This window comes from Pezoporus flaviventris, unplaced genomic scaffold, assembly GCF_033815535.1.
Source record: "Pezoporus flaviventris isolate CSIRO_AGI_PZ_B2104156 unplaced genomic scaffold, CSIRO_AGI_Pfla_v1 ptg000081l, whole genome shotgun sequence".
Classification (NCBI taxonomy): Eukaryota; Metazoa; Chordata; class Aves; order Psittaciformes; family Psittacidae; genus Pezoporus; species Pezoporus flaviventris.
Window position 1 is genome coordinate 1,688,298 of NW_026892629.1, and position 23,375 is coordinate 1,711,672.

General features: G+C 43.7%; 1 protein-coding gene across 1 annotated transcript; it reads right to left on the reverse strand.

The window, feature by feature from the left end:
• Window positions 1–4,156: 4,156 nt before the first annotated feature.
• Window positions 4,157–6,880, reverse strand: TCF21 (transcription factor 21). The gene is made up of 2 exons (XM_061474905.1): window positions 6,200–6,880; window positions 4,157–4,685 (listed from the first exon to the last, which is right to left on the reverse strand). Exons 1-2 carry the CDS (start codon window positions 6,647–6,649, stop codon window positions 4,596–4,598), a joined length of 540 nt encoding a protein of 179 aa, XP_061330889.1. The 5' UTR covers window positions 6,650–6,880; the 3' UTR covers window positions 4,157–4,595.
• Between the last annotated feature and the right edge of the window lie 16,495 nt (window positions 6,881–23,375).

Sequence of the window (23,375 nt, forward strand, 5' to 3'; positions counted from 1 at the left end):
TAACACTTTTTTTCCCCATCCACCCTGGAGCATAAGTTTTAGATCAGACCTATGACAATTCAAACCAGCTTCTCTGCAGAGGGAACCACACAGATTTTCTCTCTTAATTTTTGACATGAGCTTGGAATTTTGATGTTGGAGTCACTTAAAGAATAAGCTATTAGCGTATGTTCTTGTGCACCTTGCAGCTCGGGAGCTTGACCTTCCCTGTGGCCTCAGGGTTGCAGAAATTCACCAAGCCATAACACACCAGTAGCTTTACTGGTGCACTATTATTACTGGTTGTGCCACTTCCCATCCATAAAGCACGCTGGGCTAAGGAGCACGAAGCAGTGTGCAGCAAAATAGCGAGCACAAAGTTATATTTACCCTGTGGGCCTGCATTTGGCAGCACAGCCTTAATACGGGAATAGTCAGTGCAACATGGACCAGCAGTGAACATGGGACAATTTGAATTGCTGCCTGTTGGGAGAGCCTCTGTATGGAGGTTTTTCTAGGTGTGTACATACATGGAAATTACAAAATGCTCTTTTGTTTGCTGCCACAAATTTCAGTTTCATTGAAACTGAATTTCATTTCAAGGTCATTGAAATTTCTTTTGAAAAACTGTCCTTTTAGGGAGACCATGAGGGAAAATCTACAGTCAGATATCCAGACAGAAATTAGAAATATCATGCAGTTTTATTAGATTATACCCTCCATTTGTACAACTGATGTATCTGAGGGTTTTTTTCATTTTCACACATCTTATTTCCTGCAATTAGCTAAGGTCTTTTGCTTTGTTTTTTTTTTTTATTTTTTTTTGTGTTTTGTTTTTCTTTACTACATATAATAATGAACAGCAGTGACAATGGGGTGCCAGGAAAGATTACCTTTTGAAAAACATATGTGGTTCATTTTCCAGAGAAGCATGTTTTTCTGGGCAAACACGACTGTGGGATTACCTGTACAAATGCTTCAAACAAACCTGTGCTTGTGATCTGGTAATTATATCCAGAATTCAAACCAGCTTCCCTGCAGAGGGAACCACACAGATTTTCTCTCTCTTAATTTTTGACATGAGCTGAGAATGTTGATGTTGGAGGCACTTAAAGAATAAGCTATTAGTGTATGTTCTTGTGCACCTTGCAGCTTGGGAGCTTGACCTTCCCTGTGGCCTCACTGCCTCAGGCAGCACCCAGGACAGGAAGGCATTGTGCAGGTGTCTGCAAAGTGACATTTTTGCTCTGCTAATACTTCAGGCTGGCAGATTTCCATCCCAGTGAAAGGATAAGATAAGCCTAAAATCTTCTGTAAGGGATGGAAAAATGCTTGCTCCTAAAGACCTTATGGACTGTGAAAACTTCTAAGCAATACAAGAGGAGCACCAAACCCAGGAGCCCAAACACTGAGTGTAGCTCTGCAAATAAAGTGTTTTTCCTGTCTCTAGCTGACCTGAAAAGTGGTTGAGAAGTAGCTGGGTGGAACTGGGTTTCCTTCCAGAAAAAGAAAAAAAAAAATTAAAATCAGATGGGACTGAGCTATTTTTACAGAGTTCTTATCTTAAAAACACAGGTCCATAAGCAGGTTTTCTATGAACTTGTGAACTGGCACTGAAGCAGCGTTTGAAGCTTCATTTACAGCTGGCACCCTGCTCTGTATGCTCTGGTGTCTGATAAGGGCTGAGTTCATGTTGAAACCTTCCCTTTAGTTGCAGAATTTAAAGATTTTTTTTTATTATTATTTTCTCTACTCAGCTCACCAAAAAAAAAAAAAAAAAGGGTCGATTTAGTTATCTTTGAGACCTTTGTCAAGTTCAGTTGAAATCAGGCAATGAATTCAAACATTATTAGGAGGGAATGTATACAGACACTCATGCAGCTGCATCTACATTCACGTAGATGCAGAAAGATAAGTCAGTTTTGTTTCCACATGAATAAGGAATAGAGGTATATTTTGGTAAATACTGAAATGCATCACTTTGTACAGAAAAGCAAGAAAACAAACAACATATTTTTTTAAAATAATTGATATTTAAACTGTTTTCCCTTAGCACATTTCCTTTAAAATCATCATTTGCTTCAGGCAGACTAAACACACATTTTCTGTTTGCAAATATTTTTCTCTAAAATTGCACTTAGCAGCAGGAATGAATGATTTCACTCATTGTTCTCCTGAGATACGTGGCAGGGCTCTTGATTCATCTAAGAAACTTGGCCATTGAAGCCAACTGCCGATACCATCAGTGCTGCGCCTGTACACAAGAAGTCAGTGGACCAAGAGTTCCCAGCCACACAAACACCTCTGGAAAATACATTGGTTGTTTTCAAAATGGAGATAAAGCCACTGATCGTTTTATCGCCAGACTAAAGCCATTATATTTACCTTTCTGTGTACTGCTGGTTGCTTTTGTTTATTGCTTGTTGCTTTTTGCCTTTTTATTTGTTGCTGAGCCATTGCTCAGAAGCAAGGACTGAGGAAAGTGGAGGATGCTTGAGGAATAGTTTAGTCCCCAAGAAGCTTGCAAGCTAGACTGCTAGATAAAGTGAAGAGTGGCACAAGGAATAATGGTGTCTACAGCCTCCTCTTACAGATCCGCTTACATGGCAGCTTTTGGCATGCGGTTGCAGCTGTGTTCCTCACATTTCGTGGGGGACTATTGCATTTCTTCCTTCTCTTTCTCCATGCTGGGTTTCAGGTGGCAAATGAGCATTGACTGTGGCTAACTCAAAAGGGTGGGAAGGATGCTGAGTGCAGTTAGTAAGCATCACAAAGCAGGGTGGCAAAAGAAGCACCTGTGAGAATATTAGGAGTTTAACTCTGAATTTTATGCATATCTCAGATTCCCATCAGCTTCTAGAAAGGAAACAGCACCTTGCTGTGAGTCTCAAGCAAGCATTAGTTAGTATGGATTTAAGTCGACATTTTTAGTGGTTAAATCCAACAGTCAATTTAATTTCAGTGGTTTAAATCATATTTGTGCATGTGATGAATCTTTCATTTGCACTTAGCTTAAGGTCAGAGGGCTCTATTTTAAGAGAACAGTGATTCCCACTGAATTTCCCAATGCCCGTGGTGAAAAGATCAGCCCTTTCAGCTGTGCTTACGGAGTTGCTCATCTCTTCAGCCAGAGCCGTGGCTGTTCAGGGTTATGTTTTTGGCAGTAAAGTCAGCCAAACTGCGTGTCTCAGCTGGCACACCCCACTCACAGCAGTGGAGGTGCCCGTGGCCAGCCCAGGCGAGGAGGTCCGCTTTTAGTTATGTGGGTGATATAAGGCTGCGAAACAGTGAAATTAAACGTCTCTCCCCCTCAAAACCGTTAGGACGATACAGCAGGCCCATGCCCTTTCTGTAACGAGGGCCGAAGTGCTTGCACATCCCTCTCCTCACGGTGAGCTGCTTTAATTAAGCCTAGCCCACGCGTGAACCCGGTTGGTGAATTCGGGTTGCCTGAAGAACGCTCTGCTTCACCCGGTTATCTCAGGGGGTAAAGCGGATGGGAGAATAAACATAACCGAGCCCTCGCCCGCCGGCTGGGTTCCGGGGGGCGGCAGCTCCCGGGAGGGTCCGAGCCCCCTTCCAACTCCTGCTGCCCCCCGGCAGCGCGCTGCCCCTCTCCCGCTTTCGGCCGAAAGGGACCCAGGTATCAAACGGAACCGAGGGCCGGTATTGAGAGAGCAAGTGAAGCGGAAATTTAAAGCCCCTCTGCTAATAGTAACAGTATAAATAACCGAAGACGTCTTGTAAACAGTGCGGTCATAACCCTGAAACATTAAACAGCGCGGTGGGATCTGGCGCATCAGCTGCCGGCGGCCACTGCCGGTGCAGGGGGAGCGCCTCGCTCTCCTGTTTATCTCGGCCTCATCTCCCACGGGCGCGCTGATCGATAGCTAGGAGATGTTTAAGACTTCCCAGCGCCCAGGACAGACTGTACTTCATCCATAGGTAGCTGCACCCGTCCCCGCGGAGCGGCGCGGGGCCTGTCGGGCTCCGGGGCTCTGCCGGGCTCCCGAGGCGAGGACGGGCTGCGGGCCCATCTACCCCAGGGATTTTCTCCAAATCTTTAGCCCCAGCGCAGCAGCCCGTCCGGGTCCCGGTGCGGAGAGGCGGGCTCCCTGCAGCGCGGTCCTTCCCCGCCGAGGACGAGAGTCAGAAACGAGCATTACACTGCTCTGTGTTCAGTGAAAAAGAAGGTTTATTCACAGAAACAGAGCAGAACCTGCTTGAAGAAAATATATCTATATATCTTTAGGGTGAATTACTCCATAGAGATGACTGTCAAAGTCAGTTTTTCTAGGCATCCACGTATCTCACAGGTCTCAGACTAAAGATACACGAGTGGTAGGTTTTGTTTGAACTATGTCTTTAGTAGCGCTTGAACCAGCAAGGCTGTTGGTGCAGGACACGCGACTGTACACGCATTTAATAAAGTTAAATAGAGTCGGCATATCTCGGGTTGGAGTCTTTGTACATTCGGTCTCGTCTGCGCCGGGGAGCGGCGCTCCCCGTCGTCCTGCGCGGGACCCGGGACAGCGGCGGGGCCACGGCCTGTTCCCGCCCGCCCCGCCGCCCGTTCCGCGGCCGCGCCGGGTCTCTTCTGGCCCGGCCGCCGGGGCTCAGGATGCCGTCGGACCGCACAAGCGGTTTGTGTTCACCACTTCTTTCAGGTCACTCTCGGGTTTGCCAGCTACCATAAAAGGCCAAGTCTGTAGCCAGGAAAAGAGACGGGTGGGAAGGGGGTTACACGCGGAAAAATGCACATTGTAACGCCTGTGTCCAGCCCTGGAGCGCCCCGGGGAACCGAACCCGGCATCCACCGCTTGGGCCCGCATCTGGCAGCGCTCCGCGGGGCTAGGGCCGGGGCACTCGCCGCCGGCTTCGGCGAGAACCCGTCCACCTTTCGCCGGCGGCTGCTGCCGCTTCGCCTCCCGGCCCCGGCGGGCTCCCCGCAGGCATCCTCGGAGCGGCGGAGCACGTCTGATCAGCGGCCGAAGGGCGGAAGGAGCCGCGGCGTCTGCGTCCGGCAGGTCCGCGTCCCCTCGGCTGCCGCGCCTTTCCCGGCACTTGGTGGTGACCGGTGTGGGGGCTCTTCCCCGCGGGAGCCGCCATGCATCCCCCGGCAGCCCTCCCCGGCCTCCCGCCCCTCGGGGAGCTTGTTTTGGTGTGTCTCTGTGCAGGGGTGCCTGTGTGTGTGTGTTGTGTCTGAACTGGGTGTTGGTTTTGTTTTACTTAATTTTTTCCCGGTGGTGGTGTGCTGAGGATTTTTTTTTCTTTTTTAAATAGCTTTCAGGCCCTTATCAGATGACACAGCGGGTAATGTACTTTCCCCTAGAGTCCAGAGCTCAAAAGGCAGAGCTGGACCCCAGTGAAACATCCCCAGGTTCTCTCTGTGATCCCTTTATCTGGGAGGGTCCACATGTGTGGGCAATGTAAAGGCTTTATGTCTAAAAAGAACCGAGGCAGATCTTGCCCACTCCCGGTTTGCATAATTTACCTGTATTTTTAGAGCTGGAAACTGGATGTTTCTGGTGGCTGGGTATGGTGGGGAGACCCCGGGCTGTTCGGGAAAACTCTCTGTGGGTGGTGGGAGCAGCAGGAGGGACACTGCACAGCCCAGGGAGGTTTTGCAGAGTCCAGGCCAGACACCCCCTCTTGGTCTTTATTTCTCCTTCGCCAGTTTACATGGTAGGAGAAACATCCTGGACCCAGCAAATCTGAGCGGCTGAGTGCAGAGCCCCAAAAACTTTAAAAAACTAGGGCTTGGGAGAACTGTTACGGGAGGAAATGCTAGGGTAGAAAGAAGGGATAAGAATAAATGTAGGTCCTTGGCTTGGGTGCTTCCTAAAACATGCCTTTCTCTAGCCAAATTCCTGCATCAGCCCACTTGCAGGTAGAAAGCTGTCATCAATCTGCTGAGGTTTTTCAGGCATTTCTGGGATAGTAAAGCTTGTCCCTGCCTTAGCTGTGGCCAGAGTGGCCCCTGCTTGCCTCTGGAGCGGATTGCTAGAGCAGCAGATGGGGCCGGAGCGGTTCAACTCTCAGGGCACAGGGTGTGAGGGCAGCTGTTAAGCCTGTCCCCTTGCACAGTACCCCTTGCCACCCCACTGGCACCAGACTTTCTGTGAGAAGGCCAGGGAAGGTTTCTCTCCGCACATGCCCCATCCCTCTTCCTAGGCACACACATGCATAGAGTGCCCGTTCCCGGCAGGCTGTGACTTACCAGGTTGACTGGGTGGATGTAGCCATTTTCGTACTTGTCATTGGCCAGGATCTGCCTCAGGTGAGCAATGTAGCTGGAGGCCAACCTCAAGGTGTCCAGTTTGGAAAGCTTGGTGTCTGGGGGCACCCAGGGCAGAGTGGTCTTAAGCCTGGAGAAGGCTTTGCTAAGGACTCTCATCCTTGCCCTCTCTCTGGCGTTGGCAGCATTTCTCTGGACCTGCTTTCCCTCTTGGCTCACTCCATTTAAAGGGCTCTTCTTGGGGGGAGCTTTCTTCCTCTTGCCCGAGGCCCCTCTCCCTTTCTGAGGGGAGCCATTCTCGCCATTGGATCCCTCCTCGTTGCTCTCGGTGGACGCCCCAAACTCTTTGTTAGTATCCATTTTCAGGCCATTGCACTCCAGCATCTCCACCTCCTGCAGATCTTCCACATCACTGAGGGACCCAGTGGACATGGTCTGGAAGATGCCAAAGGACCAGTGGGATGGGGGAAGGGGTGGGGGGAGGAAGAGCAGCTCCTCAAATCTACTTCAAGGCGGTGGAGGAGAGAAGGGGCGCCAGTATTTTCCTCCTCTTCCCGCCCCCCCCCCCCCTCCCCAGCACTAAGGCACGATACCGCCCCCCAGCCCCGCTTTGCCTGTGTTTGAGGGAGGGAGTGAGCGTGTGTGAGAGAGGGGGAGAGAGAGCGAGAAAGCCGAGGAATTTAGTGAGGACACTAGTAATTTATCTAGGGGATGAGAGGCGGATCCAGCCCAGGGGAGGGGCCCTGCCCGCCGAGCACACCACCTCCCCAATCACAGACCTTTGCACAGGACAGGGGATGAGGTATCCCAGCAAGCCTTTGCAGAGAGCTCAGAACTGGGATTCAAATCTTCACAACTAAAGCAAAGCAACTCACTGTGTTCCCCCGCTCTTTCTATCCTCCCCTTTCCTCCTCCTCCTCCTTCTCCTCCTCTTCTCCTTCCCCACCTCCCTTTCCAGCCCAGGGTTGCTCTCACCCTCCCAGCCTCCTAGATGACCCAGGCAGCTGGTGGCATGATTCTTGATGAAAGCCAAAATGGGTCATGAGCAGAGAGAGCAGCAGATCCACCAGCCATGCCTTCCAGGGAGCTTTGTAATGTGTGTCGTCAAAACGCTGTCCTGTAACCTAATCTGGGGGAGATTTGTGGATGATTTGCAAATGCATCCTGTCCAGCTACTAGTGTATTCCAGGAAGGGAGCGCTCCACCGGCTGGCCAGCAGCGTGGACCTTGGCATCACATCCCAAGGGCTGGAGGCAAGAGGATCTGGCTTCTTCCAGCCTTCCTGGGTGATGTTCGGCAAGTTCCGGACCCCTCTCACTCTTTGAGTCCTCCCAGCTGTAAGCATCCTGGATGTTGCCCATTCCGCAGGTGTGCCAGGTGGCCGAGATCCCGGCAGTCAGTGGAGCTCCACTGAGCCAAGAGAGAACACTGTGTGGCTGGAGAGGGTCTGTGTGGGAGTGACTGGGACAGCAAGGGATTATGCTGAAACGAAGGAAAAGGGGGCGTTTATTGGATATCAGAGATTGTGCAGAAAAATCCCCATTTCTCAGTGTGTTGTTGCAGAGCAGACGTCAGTGGTTCATTCTGCTGTACCTGTGGAGCGTTTTGTCTGCTGATTCATGCATGTTCCTTGACTCCAAGTCAGGGAGTTTGGGCTGAATCAAGAGGCAAGATAAGGACCTTTCTGTGGGAGTGGTGGGAATGAGGGCATTAGGCCGTACTGCGCAACCACTGGAGCCAAACATTCCCAATCGTTTTACCACTAGTGCCAAGGAGTGGGTTGCTGTGTAGTCTGAATGAGTAGATGTATGCTGCAGTTACGATCTTTATGCAGATGTGTATTCAGTCTCTGCAGAGCAGGCTTTTAAAAGCAGTTGAGCTTGGCTTGGCTCTTCTTCTCAGTGTAAAATCTTCTCCTAAGTCTCCATGTGGAGGCTAAAGAGGCCACTAAAGCATGACTTTGCTCCTGTAGCTCCTTCCCTCCTCACATGTTTCCTGAAACCTCACAGATCCCCGAGCATCCTGGGCTTTGAACACAGGGGACTAAAGAACTGGGCGTGATTTGCACATGAGGCCTTTCTGGATACAGTGACTGATCTGATTGCAGGATTGACCCCACTTATTCAGCTGCTTACCTGAGGATTCACATAGCTCTGGACAAAAATGTACAGCTGAGGTGTACATTTTTGTCCATGGCAGGCCTTTGGAGTTAGTCCAAGGTCACTGGAGCCACAGGACAGTCTCTCACTGATCTGTGTGAGCATCATATCAGCTTTTCTGCATGCACTAAACAAAACCCAGTCAAGTAAACAAAAATCGTGGAGGGCAGAACTGGTGTGTCTGACAAGCGCTGTGAGCTGCCTGCAGAGTAAAGTTTCAGTAGAAGGCAGTGTCATTTCTGATAGCTAGCAAGGAAGCTATCTCTTGATCCATCTTGGTTCTTTGACTCATGTAAGTCAGAAGAAAAAGGGCAGATCTAAACTTTAAACCACCTATTTAGCATTTGGCTGGAAGATAACACCTTCCTACTCACAATAGGATAAGTACATTAAGATATCGTATCTCTAAGCCTAGGCTCTTGGGAATTCATGAACTTCTAATGTCATGTTACGTTAAATGTGCCCTGTTTGTGTTTTCTCTGTGTAGAAAGTAAACAGATTGTCAGCATATCATCAGTCCTAATTAATGGGTTAGCTTTGTTTTGTTGTGAGTTTTTTTTTGTTTCTTTTTGTCTTTATAACATCCTCATTGCAGATCCAAAATATTACTAATTACCAGCGCAGAGATTTATGAGCCTCCTTGTTTTCTAGGCCTGATTGCTGTTTGTGCAGGTGGAGATTTAAATGGCCATATCCATTGCAGAGATTTATAGTCCAAGTGATTGATGTTAGAAATGAGCTACAGGGCTCTTCCTTGAGGAAGGATGACAGAAAACCAAGTTGAAGTTGCTCATGTCTCTAGGCGTGAATGACCATGGAGCACAAAATCCCATCCAAATTTCAGCATCAGAAGCTCCCAGCAGAGCGAAACAACAAAATAGGTATATACTCACATCCTTTCTATTTCTTATTTTTACTTCATTTCAGTAATTTCTAAATTTAGGGTAAAAAGCAGAAGGAATGAAAATGCCCTTAGTATGGTGCTACATGTGCATTCTGAAAATCAAGGAATGTATACATGTGTGTTATGAGCCTTTGCTATTGCCACACATTTGTAGCATTTACTGACTTACATATATTTTCAGTCCTCAGAAACAGTAAAATTGATATAATACAGACGACGCAATTTGGTGGAGACGCAGGACACATTTTGTATTCATTTTGTGGAGATTATTTTGTGTGTACAGTGTATACACATGTATACACATACATGTAACATAATGTACTTTGAGTCCTTTATGCGTACAGACTATTAGACATTCTTTTAACAACATAATTGTCCCTTTTTCCCTCTCCAAAGGGTCCAGCACGGGCAGACCTAAAAAGAATGCATCATTTCATCTCCAAGTATCTCTTGGTTCCTCATTTGTTTGTTATACAGGTTGAACCTCTCCTTTTCTGACCTTCCTGCTCCTTATGTCCCTAGTGGCAAGCCCAGGGCCTATACCCCTAATCTGGCTCCTGGTTTCAGTCCTTCTCCCCTCACCTCTGTTGCCTTACTGAGTCCTTCTGGCTCTCATTCTGAATTGTAACCCTGGTTTGGGGTAGAGACCAACGAGGTGCGGACCAGCCCAGTGCTGTGGGAAGGGTAAAGCTAGGATGGCTGCAGTCACCATGGTGATGGCCACTTACTTCTCCAATTAAATGACTGGGACCACAGATCAGAGAATGGGTCAATAACCGGCTGGGAAAGACAGATGGAGCTAAAGTCCTTTTGGCCTTTCCAGTACATTCACTTCTTCATTCATGTTTTAAAGAGGAAGTTGAAATAGTGGCATGGGGAACGTCAATACAAATCTGGATTTCCCTGTAGTTGTCTTAGTCATCTACATGGCTCTGGCTACACAGGAAAGTGCATCTCGCTTTTACTTCTAACTGAGACCCACTAAGCCATAAGGTTGTCTAGGACATCCCAGGCATGCTGGGGTCAGAGATTCAGGATCCCTGGTCTGAAGGGTGTCAGATGGGTGACATGTCACACATAAGCTTATGCTGGTCTGTGGCAGGCTACAGATTTTCCCCTGGAAAAAAAAAAGCCCCACTTTTTATGTCTCTGACCTTCTCTCCCCTGGGCTGGAATAACACAGTAGTTTGAGAAAAGCTTTGGAACTTCAGGCCAAGATTTCCGCAAGTGTCTCATGACACCTCATGTGTGGCATGGATTGCTTTTGTTTTGTTTTTAATGTTCTGTGTCATTTATCAAGGTACCACTTTCACGGCAACAGTTGTCACCCAAGAAAAACCTCAATTCACTCATAGCTGAGGAAAACGCAATTAGTAACTGGTTTTAAAACTCTTCACCCATGTATAATACAGGTGTTTTCCTGTGTTTGAAGAGTAACCAAGGAAGTCACCCACAGGCAGGCAGCTGATCATGAGTCGTGTTCCGTCAGGTTCGAGAATAATCAGGAATAAAAGCACAGCCAGATTAGTGTTTTCAAATTGCAATTAAAAAAAAAAAAAAAATCTGATTGTGCTGAGATTTCTCCTGTTCACTCTTTGTATCACCTGGAAGCTAAGTAAAATAGTGGAGGGACTTCAGAAGCATATTGTACAAACCTGAAATAAAATAATAACTAGTAATATACTACTATATACAAGTAATACTAATGATATAACAACTAATATAATAATCCGGTGATATTTTTGTGATACGATTCTGACTTGTATATTCTAGAGGATGAACAGTGCTGGGGAAATAGATCGAAGTTTGTAAGAGTGGGATGGCTTTTCTGACGGGCCAGGGCACTGAAACCCTCCCACGGTTCCTTTCCATTGCTGTGTGTCTGTTTCTGGTCACAGTTATGGTTTGAAAAGTAAAAGACATTGTGATAAATAACAAAAAGCACAAAGAGAAAAAATAATGCCGTTGCCAAGACAATAAAAAGACTGTTCTGGAGAACTGGCCTGAGAGGCCTATGTTCTCCAGAACAGGTATGTGATACCAGCATTATTACCCTTCCCCAAGAAATCCCAATGTCTTGCTTCAAAGCCCTGAGAAATCAGAGCTTTTTCAGAATCTGTTCTCTAGAATGTGGCAAAAAAAACCCAGCAATATTTCCTTCTATTCTCATTTAGAAATATATGATGGTTTTGCTGATACCGAGGATGGAAAATATTCAGTATTGCTGATTACAAATTTGAAAATTTAAAAGGAAATAAACTGCAGTTTCAAAAAATTTATGTATAAAGTTATACTGCACCCACAATTCTATTTCATGTGACTTTTTAAACCCTGAAATATCACAAACCCCAAAACATAGAAACTCTGGAAATGGAGTTCCAAAAAAAAATTATTCGAAAACATATTTTATGAAAATAAAACTATTTAATCCCAGATTTTAATGTTTTAACCCTTTTATCACATTGATGACAAAATCTGTGACACATATAATTAGTGCTCTTGTCTATCTCAGGGAGCACCTATACGTGTAATAACTAGATGTCTTCTACCACCCTGAGTTATGCCATCTGATACCTTTTCCTTTGCATAGCTTCACAAAAATCAGGAGGGCTGTCCACAGAGTAAACCAGACTGTATGAATAAGAATGGCAAAAGCTGCCTCTGCAGAAACAAAGTCATGATTAAGTATCCTAACAGCTAAGAGAGATACCGACAAAGCGGTCAGTGTCCTAATCATGAAGGTTGCATCAAACCCTAGTGTGACTCACTTCTGCCTCCTATACCAGATCTCAGGTGAGGGTTTCTGGTACTGCTGCTGTGTTAAGCAATGTCTTGTGAAGGATATGTCAGCTACAAGCTGAGTACACCAGAAACATGAAGCACGTAAGCTGTAGAAGTTATCAAAGCAGAAACAAGAGAGCTCATCCTCAACATGAGCACTGAGCCCAAGCTTTCAGTTAACTTTTCAAAGAAATGTAAGGGGATCTTCTTTTCCTGGATGCTTGTAGGAAGCAAACCTAAGTGGCTGAGTCATGTTTGTTTTATAATGCACATTTATTCCTATACAAAAGGAGACTCAAAGACAGTGAGGAGAGATACCCTCCTCCTCTCTCATGCGGGCACTATTGCTATCCACTGCTTCCAGGATGCATCTCTGAAATATTGCTAAATAGTTGACACTGTAAACTGAAGACTCTTTTATGAAGTGGTCAAAAGAGAAATATGCAAAAAAACTAATATAGCTTATGCAAAATTATCACTGAAGGATTCAAGTGCAGACATAACTGTTTTATTTTGAATATCTCTTTCTGTGCTGTTCCTTTGTTGGCTAATCCTTTGCATTTTTGTGGCTTTAAGACATGATGAAATTTGTCGATAAGAAATAAGTTCTCTTTTGCCTTCCAATAATGAGCACATTAAATAAAGTTTTGGAAAAGAAAAGATTTTTTGCTTCAGAGGGAAATTTGGAAAAGAACACCACTTTGTAGGGGAGTGGCAGGGAGAATGTCAACCATTCTGGTGAGCTTTTATTGCTTCTATGGTTTATGGCATGATATGCGTGCATGTAGACACAGATTTTCTGAGATTCCTATTCACTTGAAGTGCTCACAGCTTCTGAAAGTGGGGTTCCCACAGCATCCATCACTCTCTGTGGGCTGCTTTATGCTATTAGAGATTGAACTGGCCTCAGTTTGTGCCATTGGACTCCCTGCACTGCCATTTGTCATGGGGCTTTTGCATTTTACCTGCTCTGATAGGTGGCCCCATTAAACCTTTAAATACACATGCCTAACTGCAGTGACATCAAAAGGAGGGGCTGTACATAGATAATATTTGGTCTGAAAATACTAGTGAAATACTGGTAAAATAAAAACTGGCAAAATAAAACAGCAAACTGGTAATATTCAGCTATATGTGAGTGCAGTTGTATATAGGGATTCACCTAACATGGTAGCTGGCTGAAGATAGTATATGTTGTGGATGAGTCTTAAATGGAAACTTCAGCTGGCAAGTCAATGGAGAAAGCCGATTGCACATCCTACTCAGGCGACATAGAAAGACCACAGCCATTGTGTACTTCTTTTGACTCTGACAGGCCTTATACGTGCTTCCCAAACTGTGACTCTCGGAGCTTCTGGAACATCCCCAAAGTGGGGTCATGGCACTTTGCCACAGTGCAGTCCTCTGGTTTTATGGTGCGTATCATAGTTCAGACTACATATAGAAAATGGTGTTGTTTTAGAAAGTGGTATGGCAAAGGCACGTAATAAAAGTCTATTTAAGTAATTTGGAGAAAATAAACAGCTTTAAAAATGAACCAGGGGATGACATATAAAGACCATAAATGCAGGTTGAAGTACAGTCCCATGAGATTGAGAAAGGACCAAAGAACTGTATGTACAGAGGAGAGGGGAGAAAAAGCCTCAAGCACAGACCGTGAAGGCAGTCTTGTTCTCTTTCCCTTCCCTGCTCCTCTCTTTTCCTTTGTGTGTAGAGATCCAGGGTGATGCCTTACTACCTAGTATTTCGTTCTTAACTGGGGGTGTAACTAACCCAGAAGGAAAGCTTGCTAAAGGAGGTAAACAAAGAGATGAGCCATTAGAACTTCTACCAGCCAGGACTAGCAGGCCTTTCATGCTTGTGCAGTTCAGTGAAGGGAAATAGAAAACAGCGCCTAATAGCTGTTCTGAGTCCATCCAAAGCAGAAAGGCCAAGTTTTTAAGAACTGCTGGCGAGATCTCTGTTGCAAGATACCAACCCAATATAGCATCCTGTTTCTTAGAAAGAATGGTGTGGGACTCAGATATGTATCTGCTTGTTTTAAGATTAGATGGGATGATGTCTGAGCATGGTGTGAAGAGAAATATGTTACCTAGAACCTCCTGATTTAAAACAGTAAGGAAAAATTTTATGGCTAGCTGAAGGATTTTCATTTTGATGAGCCATGTTCTGTCCTGAAGAACAAGCAATTCCAGGGAAAGCCTGCGTGAACTACCTGATGCAGCACCCATAGCAATGCACTGAGTCATCTTTCTTTTTCTCCTCCCCATCCCTGGCTCACTGTAATCTTTCACCTGTCATTTGCAGTATGTTGCCAGAGCCCTTTTTAGGGTGCAAACCTTGGGTTGTTCCTATGTTTCTAAGTGTCAGTGGAATTAGCCCTTTAGCTAATGGCTCAAGAGATATGTTTAACACAGCCTTGCTTCTACAATTTATGGTGCAAATTAATGAAGTGCAAACCAGGCTAATTTAAAAGAATCAGGCTTTTCTTTTCTTAAGCTAACTTAATACCTGGGGTATATGAGTGAATTTTCTGCTATGCTACACGTAGAAAATCTGCTCTGATTTTTTAGGTAACCAGAAAAGGGGGATCCTTTCTTCTTCAGTTCCTCAGTGATAAGAAAGGGATGAGAACTCTTCTCTGCACTACAGAAATGTTACGAGGGGCTTAGGCACTATGGTAATGGATACCAAGGGTAGCTAAGATAAATAACCTGATAGCTAGTTGCAAGAAAGTGATTGATGTTAGAATTCTACAAATATGTTGAAAGCCTAAAATACCTTTGTGATGTCTCCCCATTTCTTGAAATGCCAATTAACATTTTTCACTCAGATACCTGATGTTTACGTTGGCACATTTTTATGCTCGCATGTCTTCCAAAATGGATACTTGCCTGACTGATTTTAGATGAAAGCGCTCATCCCTCAACCTTGTAGTAATTCTGAAAGATAGAAAAGTTGCTTTTATAGGAAGAAAAAAATGAGGTTTGATCCTGTTAGTGGTGAGTGACAAGCCTAAAGTTTAATAAACAGACCATGAGTACCATCATTGGTAACATTATAGCACAAGTAGCAAATCACCATTGACTAAATTACTCCAAAGTCCCCAAGCTCTCTGTGAAGAAAAATAAAGTGTTACTTTGGTTTCCTGTAATCCTTCCTCAGTAAAAACACAGGATTCCCTTAGGAGAGTTAAAATCCATTACTAGGCTTCTTTATGCCTTTTTGTAACTAATTGTCTCTTCCATGAAGGGTTTTACTTCCTTGAATCACAAGCTAATGCAGACTCTTAGGGTGCAACGGGGCTGCAGAAAACTCAGCTTTTAGATCTACCTCCTTTCAGTGTCCTCTTTTTGAGTTCCCACGCTCCACCTTACTGTTTTTTAAGACTCCCTTGGTACTTACCTCTGTGGTAGTCATGTGCAGGATGGTGTGTTCTGAAGCATCTCTTCTTAGAGCTGTGGGAAGTAGCCAGGCAGGCTCAGCACCTGCAGCAGTGTATTTTGTACAACAAGCAGCATGAAGCTGGATTTGTTAAAGGAGGAATACAGCTTCATTCACTTCCCTGGTAGCACACAGCTCATCAGAGCAAGACTAGCTGTTTCTTCTCCCCTGAGGTCCTGCTTTTCCTGTCACCATATATATCCCGGCTGCTTTTGTTTCCCATCTTTGTATGCCACCCTTCCCCCTTTCAGTCTGTTTATATCACAGCAGATTTATAATTTTTGTAGCATGTTACATTTGCTGCTGTTTCTCAACAATATAAATAGCCAATTCAACTCAAGCTGCTAAAATCCTCAAATAGTATCTGCTTTCCACAGCTAAATGGTAAAAGCACACAGTTGTAAGTCCATAAACTACATCTGAGCTGAGTTTGGGTTCCTCAATGCAAAAAAATGAATGCAAATTTTTATTAATAGGTAAATGTATTTATGAGCACAATTGTAGAGGCAGAGCTAAAAAAGGAGGTCCTTTAATACTAAACTTTAACGTAAGTGGTACGTAGTGGTACAAGTGTTGAATATAGCAACTATATCAATAGCCAAGTAATTTCTTTATTGTTCCTTCCAATTCTGAACTATTTTTATTACAGGAAAGTTGTAAAATACGTATCTTGCTACTTGAATATTTTGTTTTATTTTTAAGAAATGTACGAGGAAAGCTAAACAGCTCCAGGATGTACAACCCTATACAAGGTGTTGGGAGGGGGGAGAGTGGCTCAGTGATGAATGACCAGTCGTTCAATTGTTTTCTTTCTTGCAGAAATCAGAGACAGAGTACAGTTTATCTTACCCTGACTTTTAGCAAGACAGATTGCCAGGCAAAACCCCCAGGTTGAAGTCATCCAACCACCAAGTAGAGTAAAGAGACCATTGCTGTTGCCGTTCCAGGACTCACCCCCAGCCCCAGTGCCTTTTAAAAGTCTCTGGTGTTTCTTTCTGAGATTGTAATATGAACTTTAGCTACTTTCACACTGGTTTTATGCTGAACACAAGCTGTAATGATTCATTCAGGCCCCGAATCCTTCACTTTTAGACAGGCTGAGAACAAATAGTTCGTACATGTGCATCCCTTGCAAACAACAGCCACTGCTGCAGAATTGCCTCTCACGCTGTGTTTAATTCTCCCCTATACTTTCTTTCAGCTGCCACAGAACTTAGGTTCCTCTAAGTGGAAAAATTCAGGCCTGTGATACTATACTGACATCAACCAAACCTCTCCATCACCTCATAGGTGTGAATGGGGAGGAGAGCTCTTTGCCAAGAGATAAAAATCCCTAAGTAATGGCAAGCTAACTCCAAGGCAGGCTGCCATTCTTCCAGATTTTTCTTGCAGTTCCATTTTTTTTTTAGTTGCCTTTTATTTACCACCTCTGTTCCAGTCATCTGGAGCAACATTTCTGGCCATAGCGTCCTGAATTTATTCCACCTGCATCTGAGAAGCAATGTAGATCATAAGGGGCCTTAGTCATACCCTGAAGGTGCTTATTCCACTGTGACAACTATGAATGGATCAGTAGCTTAAGTCAGCTCTGAAGAAACTGGGCCAAAGTGCCCATTATTGAACTGCTTGATAAAATTCAGAAGAGCACAAAAGGCAGGACAGACAGAAAGAAAGAGTTAAAGGGAAAGATGGATGCAGTTGCAGTATCTATTACTTGCAAGTGACTGTAATGTGTTTATACAACTCTCAGCCAGGCTAGCGGTTAATTAAAGGAAAGAACTGACACTAGACACTACACCACCTTATACACTATAGCACAGGGAAAGTCACACAAGTGGGATCATAAGAAAACAGCAGCAGATTACCTCCTCCTCTTTTTGCCACGCTAAATCTCTTCTCTCTTGCAGTTAGAAGGATGCCTGACTAAACTGGGAGTTAAAATATACTGATAGGGTCCAAATTGATCTTACAGCATTACAGTCAAATATTTTATTAATTCAGACTGCAGGAGGAAAAGCAACTTTACCAGGCTCCAGTTCAGCAGGGCGTACTCTCATCACTATAAATCCGTCCCATGAGCTCTTCATTACCTGCATATTGCTATAGCTATAGACTACACTTTCATCTCAGACTTGCCTTTCAGTGAGATCAAACACAGATTTGAGTCCCTGTCTAAGGAACAGATGACCACCTTCTGGGTGGGTAGAGAAGTCTTGGCAATGATGTGATTTCTATGCATGTTTGTGATCAGGGGAGTGATTACCTGTTCTCTGGCCATGAGGGGTCAGAGAAGACCATCCTCCCTCTGGACTGCCCAGACCACTCGGCCAATTTGTCAAGAATCCCATAGGATAAATAGCTGCCTCCAGAGACCTTTATAGTGACAAATCCAAATAAATCAGAGCCACTTTTACTGAGCACTTCAGCAGACAGCTCAGATTTAATGAATTGGCCTTCAGACCCCCAAAGAAGATTTTCTTTCCGAGGCCGAAGGGAACAAGTAAGTGCCAAAATTTGTTCCCAGAGTAAAACTCTATCAGTGCAGCCTGTGATATTTCCTAATTTCAGTTTCCAATACCGCTAATAGTGTTTTAAAAAGCTCTGGAGATGCAGCAAAGAGCTTTTGGGGTCAGCTGTATGATCAGTGTGTCCGGTGCAGAGAAAAGGAGGTTGCTATGGATAAGATGATTTTTCACATGAGTGATCTGGGGCAGACTTTGCATCCTTTACCAGTGCACTTCTGCACTTTTTGGCTGGAACTCCCCACCAAAAGACAAAAAGGAAAAAATATTAAGAAAAATAAAAAATAAAGAAATCAACCTTAACATCCCTCCCCCAAAGTCACCACACTGATAAAACCTTGCAGGTTAGTCACTGTGGGTCATTCAAACAGTTATAAGGCTTAACATCTTGATCCCCTCTAAAAACTTCCATCTCCATTTCCTTCCCCCCTTTGGGATCCATCTAGATGCCTACTCAAATACCTGCTGGCGCCAGAGGAAATTCTCCTGTAATGGATACCCTGCGATGTAAAACCAATATTTTGTTTCCAGGGTCATCCCTTTCACACCCCCACAGATCCTCTTGCTTGACTAACCTGCCTCTTGGCCAAGCCAAAACACGAGAAATTGTGAATCTGAAGGGTGGGATTTCAGAGCACTTCAATAGGCTTGGTGATTGCTAACCCACACATTTCCTCAGCCTCCTCATCCCGTCGTGGTAGCCTCACCCAATAATTTATGTCAGGTTAACAGGCTGCTGGTCAGACATCTATGCTCACAGTTCAGCAAAGAGAGAAAGGGAGTAATTTAACCCAAACCAAAGTGTTCATGATGGCCAGATTGGTGACACCTTTCCAGATAGGCTAATACTTAATACAAAGACCTAATAAAGTTAAGAAGCATCTTTCGGTAGTAGGGTGTGAGTGCATCAGGATCCAGTCCTAGGCAAACCAGTTAATTAAAATCAGGTTTCAGTTTCATGTGTAAATATAAAGTCTGAAACATTTCATTTGTTATGGTTCCTCATCACTTGTTTAGGGAATCATGTTAGCAATAAGAAGTGGAGCAGTGCTTGGAAATTAGTCAGGAACTTCTTGGTTTGACATTTTATCCTTTTCTACTTTTGTTTTTTATCGTTTTATATTAATGTATTGCAATATAATGTACTTGCTAATGAGCTTTGTTAATGATCATATAGGATACATGCAAAGGAGTTCTTCAAAAAGGACTGAAAATAGGCACTCTGTTAGTGACATTTTACATGCTCATTTCCTCGTTTAGTTTTGCGATACATAATATAGGCAGTACCCTCAGGATGATAATTGAAGAAAACAGTAAAGATTATTTACTTATCTAAACCAGATAATCCTACCTTTTAGGTAAGTTTAATGAAACTAAGTGCAAGGATAAAATAACAAGGATTCATTTCAGGTCCCTATAACTGGATTGCAACTGAATTTTGTTTAAGAAACTTTGTCTTAATTTTTTCTCATGAAGGAAACAAATAGAATAGGTGACTTTTTCCTCCTTTCAATCTTTTAAATCGAAAGTAATATACTGAGAATATCAGGAAACAAATTTTTTTCTTTTTTATTTTTTGTCTACGACTGTAAAAAAGAACCCATAAAATACATTTTTACAAAATGGCTGCATGTGAGGCTTTGCTATAGATTGGGCAATTTATTGCACTAGAAATTTGTCATCCAAAATCCTGCAGAATATGCCAGAATGCTTGTTCACTTCTTAAAAAAGTCTCTTCCATACCAAGATAATATATTGCAGAAAGTGCAGAAGAACAAGAGTAAAAATGTGTTTTTTTAATGATTAAGGACTGATCTTGTTCCAGTTGAGTCAATGGCAAAACTCCATGGAATTGAGCTGAATATATGGGTATAGATAAGATGTTGTTTACTGTGCTCTTGCATTTTCTGAGAGCAAAATGTAAATGAAATATATTCCTTTCACAAATTAGATTATCCCAAGTCATCTGCAGGCTCCTTCTTAAAACAGAGCACAGGGATTTTCATGTTCTTCAGGAGCTGCAAGCCCTCATGGACCTAAGCCCCATGCAGCCTTAAGGACACTCTTGCCACTGTGTGAATTGGTGCTTGCACCACAGAAGGAATTAACACTATTATGCAACAAGAGTTCAGGAGATTTTGCTTGTATGTGTGTCTATAAATGAGTGTAACATTAATAAATTCTCCTAGCCAGGCCCTCTTTCAGATGCAGTTCCATTTGTTTTTTTAAACAATCTGTATCTTTGTGCAGAGTCCTGCCCGGTTTTAGCACAGCCATGAACAGGAAGAGAGTCTGGTTTTCCTATATGTGCCACGTTTGAATTAGGAGATGAGCAGAGGGAGCACAAGCTGCATCATTTGTGCTGCAGCTCACCCCTCAACAACTAGGTAGGCACTGGCTGAAAAAGAGAAGTAAATAGCCTGGAATTAGGTTCTGCCAGCATCAGCCAGGTAATGCATGTGGTAGAGATGGATGGAGATTGTGCCAGTGGTAGAAAGTATTCCTTCCAAAGAAGAAAACGGGAGGAGAGAAAGCACCATGTCTCTGCAAGTTCTCGATTTTCCCAAAACACCTCTTTGGGAGGTAAAACTACCACTTGGCACATCTTAGAGTTGAGACTCAACTGGTCCCTTGTAAGATGAGAAGAATTTGCCAAGAGAGCTTTCATTTTTGTTAACAAAACCTTTGGAAGACAAACAAGCAATCTGACAAACTCCCCCTAATTTCTTCAGTGGCAAAAAGCATTAATCAGCTTGTATAAGACCTTACTCGCAGTGAGAGAGCTGCCTGAAAAAAATGATTACATCTGAAAAAGGAGGTAGGTAGGGAACAGTGCTGCAGCTGATGTAGAGCAACGTTATTAGGAAGTGTGAAGGAGTGGAAGGGAGTTATTTACGATAAACTGACCAACTGATTCCTAAGTTGCTGGTTGTACAATTCATTAGCCCGTCAGGTAAAAAGTGCAAGGCAAAGTGAATCAACATAGTTGCCCCCTTCCCTGTCTGGCTCATCCTGGTGGGTGATAGAGCATAACGGTGTTGGTTTTGACATTATTAGGTTATCCTGAAAATAAATCACTTTTGAAAAGGTGAATAATTGGACAGAGCTTAGTGCTGACAAGCAAATGGTTGGAGGCAGGGTGGTGGTGGTGAAGGGGAGTGGGAAGGGGGGCTGTGGTGTTGGACACACAAGCCCATTCCAGGAGGCCACAAGCATGTGAGGAGCTGTAAGTTTCATTCTGGTTTGTGCTTTGGCAAATGAGAGCAGTTTTTGGTCTGATAAGTATCAATTTGACTTTATGGTTTCTAAAATTATTTTTGATCCAGCTGAGAAATGAGACATACCTTTCCATGTAATCTGAACTGTGAGAGGTATACCCCTGCCCAATAAAATTAAAAGGTAGTAAATTTTGTCCCTATAAAAAGAAATCCCCACTTTTCCCAACATTTAGCTAATCTGTGGAGTTCTCTGCCATAAGTGGTTATCAAGATAATATATTGTATCTGGACTCTTAGAAGAACTAGATGATTTTATGACCATCAGCAACATCTGTAACCATGCAAAAGAAGATCATGATAATTGTAATCCAACTTCATATTTTACAGCATAGAATAAACCCCCTTTGGGACACAGGAAAGACTGAATAATTGACTAGTTGTCTGATAGGTGATTTTAATCCTTCTTCTGGCACCTAAAAGAAAGGGCACCATTAGACACAGTGTACAAAACTATATGCTTGTGTTTACTCCCATCAAAGACTGGCAATACTTCAAGTGTTTGATGTGAACTCAAACTTCAAGTCTGAAGGTTTGGTGCCAATAGTAGGTGGTAATTAGTCATTTTTGCATTGAAAATGTAATGAGCTCAATCTACCCTTCCTGGAAAGTTTTATATTAGTGCTATTATTTTATATTAGTTCTGGCACTATGTTGGCATTTAAGGAATACAGATTCACATCCTAATGCCCAAACATTTGCAATGTGATCATGAGTAAATGATGTATAGCTTGTGTTACACATTAGTTTATCCTCTCAAAGTGAGTGTAAGAATAGGTTTTTTTTCATCCTGTGTCTTTCTGTCCCATCTATTCCATATTAGCTTGTCTAGATGAGAACTCTTATAGTAATTTTATACAGTATCTAACAGAAAGACACAGCTTACAACCTGAATTTCTTTGGGGTTTACTCATGCAAAACTCTCTGTTGTAATAAATTGATTTTATTTTGATCTCTACCAGACCTTTAGAGGTATGCCCATCCTGTTTGTAGCACCAATCTACTAAATGTCCTCACTGCTTAAGGAACACATGATGTTTGGGTTGAAATAGTGAAAAGGATCCTGAAAATGCAGTTCCAGGTAGTGTAAAATTCCATTTCCTTCTTCCTTCTGGTCTTCTAGCAGTAATTAAGAGGCATTCAGAAAAATCCAAGGATTCCCCTCTCAACCATCCCCATAAATGTCGTGTTCTTCACTGCATGCTGGTGGTGTGAAGATGGGAACAGAAGAGGCAGAATAACAGGGATTGCTGGGGAGCTGGGTAAAACATCCATGCCTTCTCCTGACCTTTTTAACATTTGTGAGCAAGTCCTTCTCATTCAGAAAATGCATGATGGGAAATTTATGACAAGAAAACACCAATAAATGAAACAGGCCATGAGCCATCAGCTTTTAAGGCTCCACAAGAATCTAAGATGAGCCCTTCTCTAAGAGAATACTTATAACACAGTGCATCTTGCAACCCCAGACATGGCTCTTCCACATACCAAACCCTGTGGTGGCAGACCCACTTAAAGAGATCCTCCCACCCTCTTTGCCTTCTCTTCTCCTTCCCATCCTCCACCCTGCAGTGCTGGAGTTCACGTACTGCTCTGCTGTGATGAGTCAACTATTTGGGTGGCTGTGCTCCCAACCAGATTTGTCATAGCTCCTGCTTTCAAAACAACAGAAAAAGATGTCTCTTTTCTTGCTTTTAAAAAAAAAAATCTGACTGTTGCCTAGGTCTGGTTTGGAGTTCAGCCATCAAATTGGAATGACAAAGGAGGTAACTCTATCAAGCAAAGAAGGAATCTAACACTTCTCTGCTTTTAAAGAATTTGTGCTCTGGAAAAACACCCTCCTGTTAGATAAGGGACAACCCAGAAAAGCCACCATCCATGAAAAGGGGGTATTTCAGGCCATACTGCCCTTCTAATAGAGCTATTGAAATTCATTATCACTGCATGATACAATCACTTCTATATAATTATCAGGATTTGGGCTGTTTTCTTTTTCTGCCATATAGGCCAAAGTAAACCAGATCACTGATAAGACAGACCCCTGGGAAGATCTTCTGCCACACTTGATGCATG

What these genes read in the sequence shown, in the direction of transcription:
- TCF21 (XM_061474905.1), bottom strand. Translation starts at nt 6,649, where the DNA reads ATGTCCACTGGGTCCCTCAGTGATGTGGAAGATCTGCAGGAGGTGGAG. An exon ending in ACATCCACCCAGTCAACCTG is followed by an intron (nt 4,686 to 6,199) that starts GTAAGTCACAGC and finishes TCCTGGCTACAG; the next exon opens with ACTTGGCCTTTTATGGTAGC.